The 15,012-nt window shown below is 39.1% G+C and overlaps 1 protein-coding gene across 1 annotated transcript in view; it reads left to right on the top strand.

Moving 5' to 3' along the window:
* The first annotated feature begins 644 nt into the window (after positions 1 to 644).
* The window catches only part of ZBTB41 (zinc finger and BTB domain containing 41), a 54,336-nt gene continuing 39,968 nt past the window's right edge, over positions 645 to 15,012 (top strand). The window contains exons 1-2 of the mRNA XM_036755129.1: positions 645 to 829; positions 1,430 to 2,683. Coding sequence (XP_036611024.1) covers positions 1,549 to 2,683 — 1,135 coding nt within the window. The 5' untranslated portion in view covers positions 645 to 829; positions 1,430 to 1,548. The remainder of the gene's footprint in view (positions 830 to 1,429; positions 2,684 to 15,012) is intronic.

Genomic DNA, 15,012 nt, shown 5'->3' with positions numbered 1-15,012 from the left:
CGTTCACATTCTGTGTCAAATCACCTTGCTTATACTAAACTGTGTGTTTGTGTGAATAAATAACCTAGTGTCTCTATTTAAATAGTAACATCGTAGACGTTAGAGCTATGAATAAGGGAGAAGGCCCGGGGACTTCCCCACAGTTACGGAAGAGGCAGCTCAGGACCAAGCCCCGAGGAGAGCACGCATGTGCGTACGTGTCAGAGCCTCGGAAGAGGCCCCATGGCGCATGCGCGGAGGCCGAGAGAATGCTTTCGCGAGGAGGCCTCAGTTCCATGATTTTGCTACTATCTGTTCAGTGCCGCAGCCTCTCTTAACGCCAAGACTGGTCAACCTTCCCCTCGGCTTCTTTTCCTATCGCCTCTCTCCTTTACAGCTCCGCCCCAGGTCCTTTGCCAGAGTCAACCGAGCGTACTGGGCCACCCAGCTATCCCTTCAACCCCGCCCCGCTCCGCCCAGTCACGGATACCAGGAAAACCCGGAGCACAGTCTCGATCGGCAGTTCTAGTAATGTCTCCCGAGGTGGGAGGGCGGAAACGGAGGAGGGTGGGCTTAGTGAGCATGCGCTGAAGGATGTGAACGCTCATGCGCAATGGCCCCGGTGGGGGTTCGGGAAAGAGTTATTGGACTCGCTCGGAGCCTGCGTGGTGGGTGGGTCCCGTGGTTGAGGTCGCAGTTGTGGCCACTGGAGGGAAAGGAAAAAGGGAAGAGGAAGAGGAAGGAGGGGCGGAGAGGTTGGCCGAACCCGGAAGTAGGTAGACACTAGGAGGGAACGCGCCTGTAGTGGAGCTCGGCGGCCGGGAGGCAACGGAGGCGCTCTGAGGAGGCGGTAAATGGAACTGGGGCGGCTGCCTCGGGAACCCGGGGTGGGAAGCGCGGCGACTTCGCCGCGGGCCAGGGCCTCCCCTGCCCTGGGAGGGCTTTCTCCCTTTCGTCCTCTGTTGTCCCTGCGCCTTGCCCGTCCTGGCGCTGTGTCGCACACTCGGACTCCCGAGTAGGAGGGGACGGGTCTGAGGGGACAAATGTATTGAGCATTCTCCCATCTCCCCTGTTCCGGAGAGCTGTGGTGCGGGGAGGACCGTGATGACCCAATCACACACTGGACCCTCCGCCCCCAGCCACACCCCCTTCTCTGGGGGCTTCTCCCCACAGTGTCCTCATCTACCCACCCTCTTGTGAGTCGGGCTTTGCAGGTGTGAGGGTGCTCTGTTTCCTTTAAAATTGTTCTTTTGTCGGCTTTCTCGACTTCCCCTAACCTCTCCTCTTCCCGAGCCCTAAGATGTTAAAACACTTACGTGTGTAAGCTGTAGGGTTTTTTTTTTTGTCTCCTCGTTCATTTAATGATAGAAAATTGAATGAAGAGCACTTTGAACAAATGCAACCAAGTCGCCGGTGGAGATATGTTTATAGGGTTCTTATTGTTTTGCAGACCATGAAACCCTTCCTCACACCTCTCCAGAAGGTGTTACTCAAGATTGAAGCTAGTTTTCCTTTTTAAATCTCTTGAGACACTTATGAAGCCTCTTGTCCTGAAATTGCATTATTGCAATGAAGAAAAGGAGAAAGGTTACTGCAAATTTTGACGAGAAGATCCATCTAGGCCATCATAAAGATTCTACTGATGGAAACAGTGCAGTAGATAGCGACCAAGTGACCTTTAGTCATTCTACGGAAGGATCTACTCCTGAAGATCTAAAGTGCTATCAGCAACTTCCGCCATCACCAGATCAGAGAAAGCTTCTGAGTTCTTTGCAGTATAATAAGAATTTACTGAAATATTTAAATGACGATAGACAGAAGCAACCGTCTTTCTGTGATTTACTCATAATTGTAGAAGGAAAGGAATTCAGTGCACACAAAGTTGTTGTTGCTGTTGGCAGTAGTTATTTTCATGCTTGTTTGAGCAAAAATCCAAGCACAGATGTTGTCACTCTGGATCATGTAACACATTCTGTTTTTCAGCATTTGCTAGAATTTCTTTACACGTCAGAATTTTTTGTCTATAAGAATGAGATACCTCTAGTTTTAGAGGCTGCAAAATTTCTGGACATTATAGATGCAGTTAAACTGCTAAATAATGAAAATATTTCTAATTTTCCTTCTGAAATAACTGAAAAGGCATCACCAGCAGAAACTCTAAGTGAATTGGCTGGCAGGTTGTCAAACAGTCATCAGTGCAAATTCTGCAGTAGAAATTTTTGTTACAAGAAGTCTTTAGAGAATCATTTGACCAAAACTCATAGATCCCTACTGATAGGGAAAAAACATGGGTTAAAAATGCTGGAGAGAGGTTTTTCAGCAAGAAGATCAACGAGGAATCGAAAGTGCCCTGTAAAGTTTGATGAGGACAGTGATAATGAAAATGAAAGTGGTGAAATATCAGACAATTTTGATAAAGACAATTTGGATAAAGTCACTTTTGCTACGGAAAAGTCAGATAAAAATGACTCTGAGGATGCTGGAAGTGAGTACAATGCAGATGCAGAAGCACAGGAGGAGGAAATGTCAGATGAATACTCTGAAGGGGAAGAGCAGAGTGACAAAGAACATGATGCAGAAGAGGAGCCTGAAACTGCTGATTCTGTAGGAAATATTCATGAAGGGTTAACTCCAGTGGTCATTCAGAACAGTAACAAAAAAATATTGCAGTGTCCTAAGTGTGATAAAACATTTGACCGAATAGGTAAGAAACAACTCTGTCTCATATTTTAATGCTATTTTAACTTTGTAAATTTGGTTGATTCTTTGTGAAGTTTAAAACAAATTTTTTTTAGCATTAGGGAAGACATTTGTTACCGTTAGAAATTTTAAAATTTACTGTTACTCGAATTCAAATATGCTGGCTTAGAGCAAGTACTTTTTTCCCCTCTTCCTCTTTACATCCCAGAAGTGAACACCCTTCACTAATATGCTTTGCATTTATTTGGTGCAAAAAATACTGTTAATGTTCTGGATTCATTTAATTATGTCTGTGAAGTGCTTGCTCTGAAACTGAAAGCAAGACTTGTAAATAGAATTACTAGTCTTATATAGTTATAGAAAACTAAGTCACTTAAAAAAATTCTAGTTAAGGTAACATAGGTAAGTCATGCCATTTATTCCCTAACAAACATTTATTAAATGCTTTAGTGCAAGGAACTAGTCTAGGCGAGGAAGAGGTAGATATAAAGATGAAAGAAGCATAGGTTTTGCCTTACAAGAGGTTATGAACTAGTAGAGGAGTTAAGAAGGGCAAAACTATTTGAATGCATAGAAGAGATGAATATAATATGCAAGCATCTGAGGTAGCTTTTTTGTAATTATTTGGGATCCTGGAAAACTTCGTAGAGGAAGCAGTTGAGCCTGAGCAACATTTCATTAGAAGGGAATTGGAAAGATTGCCATTTGACAATTTTTATTCTCTTTAATGGTTCCAGGGTAAATTTTTATATCCCTAAAAAATACTATTTTTTAAAGAAATGGGAATAAAAATCTTTGTAGGATTTAGAGCTGGAGTCCAGCATTATTATTTTGTGGATAAGGAAACTAAGACCCAGAGAAGTGAAAGTAATTATCAAGATGGAACTTGAACCCAAGTCTTACGCCTCTATGTGCAGTAATGCATGTATTACAGTTAAATGATTTATATGAAAATTTACCAGTTACTAATTCTCTAGGGGGATAATTAGTAATGAAATCTTTATTCAGTAAGTTCTCTTATATTCATTATGATTTAGGGATAGGATGTTGTAATAATATTACTATGCTGTCAGTGAGCAGATATGGATGGTAAGGCTGGTCAGAGAACTTAAGTTCAAATCCTTATGTAACCACGTAGGCTTCTAAATAGATTTCTAATTTCCAAAGAATAAGAAGACAGGAAATGTTAAAACTTCACTGAATATAATTTAATTTTGTTTTGATTTTTCGAAAAGTATTTAAGAATCAGTCTTACAGAGCTCTAGGGATATATAGAAAATACAAATTAGCAGTGATTTTTGGATGAAAGAAAACTGAATAAACTTTTGTAGAAAATACCAATTAGCAGTGATTTATGGATGAAGAAAAGAAAAACCAGCTTTGCTATTCTAGTCAGGGGATGAATTTGTACATGGTATGTAGAATTTTAAAAGTTGTCAAGTTTAAATAATGGATTAGTCATTTTGAAATGTTTTATGTTTATTGGGAAAAGTTTTCTGATTGTGTGTGTGTGTTTAGTTAAACAAGGGTGAGTTAAAAAACTATTTCTAAGCAGATCTTATTTGGAAAGTTGGAAAATGTTATAACATATGATGATAATAGGATTGCACAAGTACATTTTGACAAGTGTAAAGTTAGTCCTAAACCATGGACTCATCTGTAGAAATTTTGTAGTGTTGGGTATTAGTTATCAATTTTATTTGCATACAGTTTTATAAAGTGCTGATAACATTTTAATATCACAATATGACACAGCTTTTGAGAACTATCACTGGATCTGTAATTTTCTGCCTGCTAGCATTTGTTTCAATATCTCTGTTCCTACTGACCATTCCCCTTCTCCTAGATGCTTTGGTTTGAGTGCTTTATGTCTACAGCCTTTATTGTGGGCCTGGGCCTGGAACTGTACCTTAAGAAATGCGATTGGAGTCAAAGTGCTGGTGTCTTTTGAAGAAGGGATTCCCTAAGCTTTGTTTTCTAATTTTGCCCGGATCTCCCTGGATAGAGTTTTTACCCTTCCTAGCTAGTTCCAAAGTGCAAAGGCCAAACTGTTATACCTAGACATGTTTCTCCTACCATAAATAGGTTATGACTAGACTTCACATTGTGAATTGTAGCTTATAAATCGATCTTCCTGCTCATATTACATCTCTGCTCTTCCAGGTTGGAAGGACCCAGAAAAAGTTATGATCAGGCTCAGAAGCATTTGCTCTTAATGTACTAGGACCGTAATCTTTATTTTAGCCAATCATTCCCTTTCCCTTTCTTTCATAAGCGACAGGTGTAGACATTGTCTTGTATGCATTTACGCCTTTCCTGAAAGCTTATTAATAGCTCACATCTTATCTCCCTTCTGAAATAGAGAATGCCTAATGACTCCTTGCCCTGCTCTGAAATTATAGTAACAAAAACCAATGGACAATAAAAGCAAGAATAGGGACAGGTTAGCGGGCTTTGGTCCATAGATCCCAAAGAACATATTTCTTCTGAGGATGTCTAGAGTTAACATCTACATCAGTAACATTCTAATTAATCATTTCAAAAATGTATCTTTAGAGTGCCATAATTTCATGTGACATTATCAAATGACTAACTCTTGAATTTTTGTAAATGAATGATTTAAAATAAAACACGCAAGTGAATAAATAACAAACCATCTAAAAAACCCCAGATACATTAAAACTTAATTAATTGTATGCGTGGCCATAAAAGAGTTTGTATTGATTATTGTGATCTTGCCATGTATACTGGTGGTTTGTTTACTGCTAGAAAATATTGACTGCACCTAGGGTCAGGGAAAAAAAAGAGTTTAACAATCAAATGCATCTGTGATCTTACTGATTTGGATTTCCCCTACATAGATATAGATAAAAACTGATCCTGTCCAAGGCCTTCTCTAAGTTAATCACAGGCCTCCCTAAAATGTTTGGGGTTTTTCTTGATTGTCTCCTATATTGCAAGCCTGCTGCAATAGTGCACTCAGGCTGTTCATCATTTTGTTGTCCCTCAACAAGTGACCTGCTCTTTTTTTTTTTTTTTGGTCACAATATTTTTTCAGTGACATCCTTTACTCTTCAAAGTTCCATATTATGTGTTTCAGTCTGCTTTAGACTTACCATATGACTTTTGATTGCCTCCTCTGTAACTGGTTTATGTCTCATGGCCATAAAACAACACTGACAGAATATTGGCATTAAAAACATGGAATTTTAATTGTAGAAGAAGTTTGAGGTCATTGAGGAACTTTGAAGTTTCCTGAAAGCAGTCCAGCCTGCTCTTCTTCTCTTGTTTGCTTCTGGACCCAACTTATCTGTTCGTAATGTCATTTGTGGATTCTGGAGCTTGCATGCTCACTCAGAGGTCCTCCCCCTCCCCTTCCCCCTCCCACACACACACACACACACACACATGAATGTCATTATTTAGACAGAAAAGTTTAGTAGAGAAAATATTTTAAAATTTGACTTCTACTTGATTTTCAAATATAACTACTTACCTAATTTTTTTTTGGAATGAGATTTTAGATGCTTTGTTTGTTTGTATTCCTGAAATAAGACAGCAAGGGCAAAGGGTGGATAGTTTTGAATTTAATGAAACAATATTCAGAGAGAAAAATACCAGTATTGTTTTAATGTTTTATTTTTTGAGACATTTTAGTGGGAGGAAATATCATTAGCAAAAATTTACTTAGACTTTAATATTATATTAAGTTGTTCTTTTGGAAATATATCAGAGTAGTGAATATTATTTAACATTCTTTTTTCTGTCAGTTTGATCACAAATTATGTCAGATAGAAAATCGTTTCTAGCTGAATGTGTAACTTCTAACTTCAGTGTCAAAAGGTTGTGTGGAAGAAGAGGAAATAATTTTGAAGGAAATTTGGAGTTTTGGAATTGTGACAAAAGCTAGAAGTTGAATTTGGAGAGGGGACATTTAGGAGAACTTGAGGGAGAAGTTGGAGGAAGAGGATTTAAGCATAAGGATCTGAGAAGAAGAAAGAACTAAAGAGGAAGACTGGAGGAAGAGAAAGGTGAAAAGGACTCGAGGTGAAAGAGGAGGAAATTAAACAAGTAAGTATGGACAGACAAGACAAGTTGATAAATCAGTGTAAAAAGTTAGTAAGACAAAGGGGGAAAAATTGAATGTGGCCATCAAGGTGTTAAAGAGTTATGTAGGAAAGTTATAGCCCCAGAATTAAAGATGAAACAGGCAGTTAGCTATAGGAGTTCTCCAAGAAAGCTCATAAAAGGTATGATAAGGCAGTGTGGTGTAGTGGATAGAATTTGGACTTGGAGTCAAAGATGAATTCTATATCAGACACTATGTGAACCTGGTGGGCTTCAGTTCATCATGTGTAAAATGACGGGGCTGAACTCTATGATCTAAACTCCCTTCCCGTCTTTGAATCTGTGATCCTGTTACTAAGGATTTCCTTCCAGCAAATTCAGAGAACAAGGAGAATTTTGTGGTAATCTGAGCTCTTCCATCAATAAGTGACTCTTCTCTATGCTTAATGGATAAGGTGGTGTTCTTCCTTGAATAGATGGTGAAGAGGCTATTCTAGATTATGAGAGGAGATGAAGTATTCTTTAAAACAAAATAAAAACACGAGAATGACTTCCATTATGAAAATAAAGACAAAAAATTTGAAGAGACAAAGGGATAATGATGTGTCTGGAAGTTGGAGGATGGAATAATGTAATGGAAGAAAGGTAAGAAGGACCACTGAACACTTTTGTGATATGAGGCCCCTCCTGAAGAGGAAGAAGATGAATTCTTAGGAGGAAGCTTTGCTTAATCTCCAAGAAGTGATGATGTATTTGCATGGGTGATATCAGATTAGAGATCCTCTAGTAAACAATAGAAGATGAAGAGATGAGTAGTGGCTGTGCTTCCTTCCTGAGGAATACTGAGGCATATGATAAGTGATAAATGGGTCTGTCTTCCCAGGATCTGTACCTAGGATGTTGACATGGAATCTCCCCAAGATTTCTCAAACCAGATGACTTAACAGTGATTCATGGGTATAATTGATAATGTCACAAGGTTTCTAACTGGAATTTCTAAAGATTATGGAGTCTTTGGCAAGAAACTAAAAGACTTGAGGGGCTTAGAAGGTAGCTTCATAACTTTTGTTGAGCTGAGGCTAAGGCTTCAGAAAAGAGGGAGGTTGGGAAATTGTGGAGTTGGTTAGGAAGATAGAATAGAATTTGGATTTCTGGACCATTGCTTAAATTACAGGAATGACATGCTCCTGGCCAGAGATGAAATGTGCGTAACATTTTTCCTTTTTTCTTCCTCCTTTTCCTGAAGTTTGGAGGAAGAAATTGCCTAAAGACAGCCACCAAGCTCAGTACTATAGAGTAGCTATGATGTTGGAAGAAGACAACCAGAGATTTACAAGAGGCAAAATCCAAGGAAGGAATTACACATATACACAAAATATGGGTAAAAAAGACGAAGAACCAGATCTTAATACAAAGAGGCAAATGTGACTTCATGATTATCATGGAGATATGGTGGGGTGGAACCCATGTCTGGACTATGGCTCTGGAAGAGTATACCTTATTCAAAAGAAACAGAACTGGTAAAAGCAGGAGTGGCGGGGATAGGGCACAGTGCCTGGCACATAGTAGGTGCTTAATAAATGTTTGTCGATTGATTAAGTAGTATTGTATGTTAAGGAGATGTACTAATGAAGAAAGGGGGCTGGGAGACAAAATGGAAATGACTTGAGTGAAGGTAATTGGAGACAGAAACAGAAGCAATAATCTCATTGGAATATGTTATAGGTTACCTGTTCAGGAAAAGGAAATACATGAGTTTAAATTGGGAGAGGAGAAAGGCAAATGTTATCTTTATCTTCAGAAAGAAAAGGAAGAGATCAGTGTCTGCAAATATAGGTTAAGTCAGACTTGAATTTCTGGCCAACTTCTAAAACATATTATTAAAGGGATTTTTAGTGAACACGTTAGTGAACATGTAGAAAAGGAGCAATCATCACAAAGAACCATTGCTGCTTTATCAAGAGTAGACTATCAGACTAGACTGAAAGTTCAATTCTTGGTAGGATTGACTTGATTTGCATGTGAATAGAATGTTGTAGACAATTTACTTAGACTTCAAGAAGTCATTTGACAGCCTTTCATGTTCTTCCTGTGGACAGAATGAATAGATGTGGGCTAGATGGCAGTAACGTTAGATAGATTTGGAACTGCACATGACTCAGAGTATTCTGTTGTTTCAGTGTCACTTTGGAATAAGTCTTTAGTGTAATGTACCGGAGATCTGAGAACACCATATATGGCATACTTGTCAAATTTGTACATGGCATAAAGTCAGGAATGATAGGTAACATCTTGATGTCATTCTAGATTGTCAGACTGAGTCCAATAAGTTAAAAGTTTGAGATATATACCAATTGCTGCACTTTAAAAAAAATTATCTTCAGAGATACAAGATTGGAATGGGGAGGCTAGATAAAAATTCAGTCAGAAAAGGTTTAAGGGTTTTAATAGACTGCAAGTTTAACATGAGTCAGCAGTGTGATAATGCCGTCAAAAATGTTAACATGATGTTACTCTATTAAGTGATTCATAGTGTCCAAGATGAGAGGTGTGATAATTTTACTTTATTCAGTCCTAGTTAGATAATATATGGAGGAGAATGTCCAGGACTAAGTAACCAGAATGCTGAAGTCAGTCAATAAACATCTGTCAAGCACCTACCGTGTGCCAGGCACCCTGCTAAGCACCAAACACTGGAGATACAAAAAGAGGCAAAAGATAGTTCTTGCCCTTAGGGAGCTTACAGTCTAATGGAGGAGAGAAAAAAAATGAACATATATGTACAGACAAGTTATACACAGGATAAAAAGGGAAGGGACTAGAATTAAGAAGTGTTGGAACATTAGGCAGAGATAAGGGGAGAGAGTGTTCTAGGTATGAAGAATAGTTAGAGAAAATGGAGTGTCTTGTTCATGGAACAGCAAAGAAAGTAAGTGTAAAGAGATTGAAGAGTAAGAGGCAGGTAGTTATAAGAAGACTGGAAAGGTAGAAGAGAGCTAGGTTACGAAGAGCTTTGAACAACAGATAGGAATTTGTATTTGATAGTGGAGTTAATAGGGTGCCACTGGAGTTTTTTGAATAGAGAGGTTTGCACCTGCACTTAAGCAAATCACTTTAGTGCCTCAATGGAGGATGGATTGGAGTGGAGAGAGACTTGAGGCAGACAGACCCACAAGCAAGATCCTGCAAGAGTCCATGTGGGAGATGGTGAGGGCCTGTGCCAGAGCACCAGCTATGTTAAAGAACAGAAGTGCTCATTTGAGAAATGTTGCAAAGGTGAAATCATCAGGCCTTGGCATTAGATTGGATATGGGGGCAAGAGATAGTAAGGAGTCCAGGATGACACCTCTTTTTGAGAGCCTGAGGGACTGGAAAGAAGGTGGTGTCCTCTATAGTAATAGAGAAGTTAGGAGGGGGAAGGTCTTAGAGGGAAAGCAAATAAATTCCATTTTGGAGATAGTGGATTTAAGATATCTATTGGGCATCCATTTTGAGATGTCTAAATGGCTGTTGGAGATGTGAATTGGAGGTCAACAGAGTTTAGGGTTGCTAGGTAGATTTGAGAAACATCAGCGTAAGAGATGGTAATCAAATCCATGGGAGCTGATGAGATCACTAAGTGAAGTACATTGTGGGGGGAGGGTTAAGGGTGCAGCACTCCCTTGATCTGGAAAATCAGTGTAAAATTTTTTGGCCCTCCTTTTGTATCAGAAAAGAAGTCTGAAATATGGTATTAAAAGATAAAATATGTTGATATCATACAATGCTATACACATATTTTATGCATTTCTGAGTTTCTAAACTTTTTTCTGTGTTGTCTGCAGGCCTTTGTGTGTCATCTGTAGCTTCCACAAAACTCCCCCCAAGTTCCCATTTAATCTCTTATGCGGACCCATGATATATTGAAATTGCAGTGGGGAAAGTCGTAATGTGGAAAAGATAAGTATAGTTTAGGAGAAGAGAAGAGGTCCCAGGAAAGAACATATACAGTTAGTGTGATCTGGATGAGGATCTGGCAGAGGAGACTAAGAAGGCCATTGGATATGGCTATTAAGAGATCATTAATAACTTTAGAGAGAGCAGTGGAATTAATGAGTTCAGAAGCTGAATTGTTTGTCATTTGTTTTCAAAGAGGACCAGGGACAGTATAAGGTGATATCTTGACTTGCCAATGAATTGGATTTAAGTGAGGCAGAATTCCACAAAGTTGTTAGTCTCACTCTCTCTTCCAGAATCATCTGAGTCCAGTGGCAAGACAAAAGTCAACGTGGATAGCAATGGCCCAGGATGCAGTGAATGACCTCGGCATCTTCTGATGTCTGACCAATCTCTAAGCACTTCACAGTGCCTGCTTCAGCTGCCTTTCTGACTGTAAGGGGTTCAGAAAAGAGTGAGAGGAAAGGTGAGGGCACCTGTTATAGGTGGCCTTTTTTATTTAGTCACAAATTCAGGGATGGAAGGAACAAGTAAGGGTTTCTTGAGGAAGGGGGAGATGTGGGCATGTTTGTAGGCAGTAGGGAAGGGACCATAAACAGGGAAAGATTGAAAACAAGTAACAGTTGGGATGAAAGGGGACAGTCTGAAGAGTCCTAAGATCATATGAAGATCACTTGAAGGGACTTGGAATGCTTAGCCTGCAGAAGAGAAAATTTAGGAGGAATAAAAGAGCTGTCTTCAAACATTTAATGGTTTCTAAAGTGAAAGAAATGGATTAGATTTGTTTTCTTCGGTCCCAGATGTTTGGAGTGTGTAGTTGTAGAGAATCAAATCTTATTAATGATTAGTGCTGTGCAAAGTTGAATGAGGTATTAAGTTTTCACTCACTAGAGACCTCATTTAAAGGCTGCATAACATCCCTTGTTGGGTTTGTGGTAGAGAGGATTCTTATTTAGGTGTAAATTGGATTAGATGACCTTTGAGACTCCAAGAGTGTGAAATGTGGAACTAAGGCTTAGGTAGAGGTAGGGGCTAATGATAAACATTTGTGAGTCATCTGCAAAGAAGTCAAAATAATATATGGTAGACTCTCAAGGGAGAAATTGTAGAGAGAGAAGAGGGCCAGAGGCTAACTTTATGGGTTCAGAAACTAACACTTGGGGTGGGGGGAGGTGATGATGGAGTCTAAGAAGGAATTGATGTAGTTATTGGAAGAGGAGCGTGCAGTGTTACAGTATCTGAAGACAGAGAAAATATCAAGGGATGTGTTACTGGGAAGGTATTTCATATGCTTTGGAAAGGTCAAGGACTGTACAAAGGCTGTTCATTGACTTGGTTATTAAAATATTGTTAACCTTGAAGAGAGCAATCTCATAGTGGTAGGTACTGAAGCTAGATTTTAACAAGTTAAGGAATATATGTGAGTGTATGGTAACAAAGTGGTGGAAGTAGTCTATTCCTTTTTTTAAGAAGTTTTGCAATGAGGAGTAGCTCATGGCTGGGTAGAAGGAAAAAATTATCATTATTATTATTATTGTTTGGTTGAAGGCTCAGAGACCTTTTGTAAGTAGAGGGGAAAAGCTAGTAGAGAGGGAATGATTGATTGAGCAAGATCCCAAAGGAAATAATAGGGTAGTTGATTAGAGACTCAAGAGTGAAAGAAGGAAAAGCAAGGGTTAAAACACAAGGAGATATTTTGAGGTGCAGAAGAAGGGATGTAGTATCTCAAAGTTGGCAGGGCTCTTAGAGATCAAATGGTCCAAACTTTCTCTGAATAGGACTCTCTTTTAGAACATTGTTAAATAAATAGTCATTAATCCTCCACTGCTCTTTTCCTCTGCTGCCTATATCTTTTTCTCTCCTATATCTTTTCCTCACTTTCACTACCAAATCCTTAAAAATATTTGTTTGTATTTACTTCTATTTCTATACACACTCATTGTTCACTTCTTTGCCTTCTGGCTTTCTGCCCTACCTCTCTACCTAGATAGTTCTGCTAAGGATTATTAGTGCTCTTTTAACTGCTAAACCTAATGATCTTACTGGGCCTTTCTGCAGATTTTGACTTTGTCAACTACTTTTTCCTTTTTGTGCTACTGGGACACTGTTAGTTTGTGGTTCTCCTCCTGCCTGTTTGACCACTCTTGAGTTTTCTTTACTGTGATATCTTCCAATTCCAGATGCTCTAAGGGTGGGGGCCAACCAAGACTGTCCTGGGCCTGCTTTACTATATTTTTTTCTTTCTGGAATTTCCTCAGCTTCCATTGATTAAATTATTATTTAGTATATTTTATTTATTTATTGTTTTTACATATATTACATATACTATATTCATTTTATCTATACTATTATTTAATATATGACACCAAAATTTCACAATTTGCCCCTTTTCTCCACTTATACCACTGCTATTGAAGTTCAAGAACTCATCACTTCTCCCCTGGACTTTTGCAGTCTCCTCCTAATTAGTTTCTCTGCTTCTAATCTTTCCTCTCTCTAATCTAGCTGTTTCAGTTTTCAAAATAATCTTTGTAAGGCGTGTGTCTCACTCAAGGCATTCTCCTGTTCAAAAACATTTCACTGTCTTTCTGTTGCCTCTGGGATAAATTTTGGCCTAGCATTTAAGGCCTCTCCTAACCTGGCCCCAATTTACCATTCTTTACTCAAACTATAAAACCTTTGTTACTAGCCTTCTTTTGCTTAGCTAGGCTACTGCACAAGTGCAAAAACTGTTAGTGTTTCAGGAATACATTCTCTTCTAGCTACTGACTTTCTGAATTTTTATCTCATCTCAGATTTCACCTCCTCTGGAAGCCTTTGCTGACCTCCCCTCCCTCTTTTCCTCCACTTTTCCAGTCTTCTAGTTATTAGTTCTGCCATCATCAAATTACTTTGTCTTTGATTATCTGAATAGATGTTGTATTCCTGAGTATAATACAGTGTCTGCTTCTTGAGGATAAAGACTGTTTTGGTTTTGTACTCATATCTTCTTACACATAGTAGGCACTTAATAAATGTTTGTTGAATTGAAATCTTTTCTTCTTTGAGGCTCAGTTTCCTCAGCTACAAAATGAGGTTGGATTCCTCTTTGAGATATCTTCCATTTCTAAGGTTTTCCCTTTCCATCTCCAAATTTAGCCACTGTGGTGTAAATGATGCCTTTACTTTAATGCCTCCCTGCCCCAGAAGAAAGGGAAAAACAAGTCCTCAGATGTGTTAGGCAAAGAAGAGTAATTCTGACAGCCCTAGTGCAGTTGGATGGTGTATAGCAGGTATTTTTAGAGCTTTGCATTTTATATAAATGTACCTACATATTATGAGACAGCTAGATGACTCAGTGGGTAAAGTACTGGCCTGGAGTCAGAAAGACCAGAGTTCAAATGTGAACTCAGACTTTCAGCTGTGTGACCCTGGGCAAGTGACTTAATATTTGTTTGCCTCTGGAGAAGGAAATGCAACCCTGTGGTCAATATTGGTATGCTATGGCCCAGTTGATGTGTGTTGACTTTGTTTCCGATTCTTAGCTATCACAAAAAGTGTTGCTATAAATAATTTGGAGTATATGGGCATTTTCTTCTTATTAATAGCAGGATGTAAACCTAATAATGGAGACTGGTTCAAAGGGGTGGGGAACCTGCGGCCTCAAGGCCATATGTGGCCCTCTAGGCCCTCAGGTACGCCCCTCTCCCTTTGACTGAATCCAAACTTCACAGAACAAATCTTTTTATTAAATAATAGACATTTTAGTCACTTTCTTTGTGTGATTTCAGATTGTTTTCTGAAATGGCTATACTATACTATATGCTATAGTGGTTATTACTGTAGCTGCACCAGCTATAGTAATATGCCTGTCATTCCACAACATGCCCCGCCCCCCCGCCCCCATTGACTATTGCTGTTTGTTGCCGTTTTTGCCAATTTGCAAGGTTTGAAGTGAAACCTCAGGGCTGTTTAAGGAATGTTACCATATGATTTATTTGTTCTAGTTAAAAGTCAGATGTTACTTTCCCTGCTTAGGATAGCTATTTCCAGTTCATTTTTTTATTTAAGCAAGTATTTATTGTATGCCAGGTACTGTGCTGAAACTGGGGATACAGATATAAGCAAGCAAGACTGAAGATAAGCCTTCTCAGGGAGGAGCATATATGTGTATAAATGTGTGTATGTCTGTATGTATGATTGTTGTGTTTGTCCTTCGTTCTTGAAGAGGACCATGACATCAGGGAAATGATGACATGACTTGCAATTGACTTTGATTTGAGGGAGGGAGGGCTGTGCAAGGTCACCAGCCTCATTTTCTCCTCCAGAGCAATCTGGGTCCAGTGGTCT

The sequence above is a fragment of the Trichosurus vulpecula genome, chromosome 4, assembly GCF_011100635.1.
Source record: "Trichosurus vulpecula isolate mTriVul1 chromosome 4, mTriVul1.pri, whole genome shotgun sequence".
In the NCBI taxonomy this organism is placed as follows: domain Eukaryota; kingdom Metazoa; phylum Chordata; class Mammalia; order Diprotodontia; family Phalangeridae; genus Trichosurus; species Trichosurus vulpecula.
Note: the sequence above shows the minus strand (reverse complement) of the source record. Positions and strands in the feature narration are given on the sequence as shown.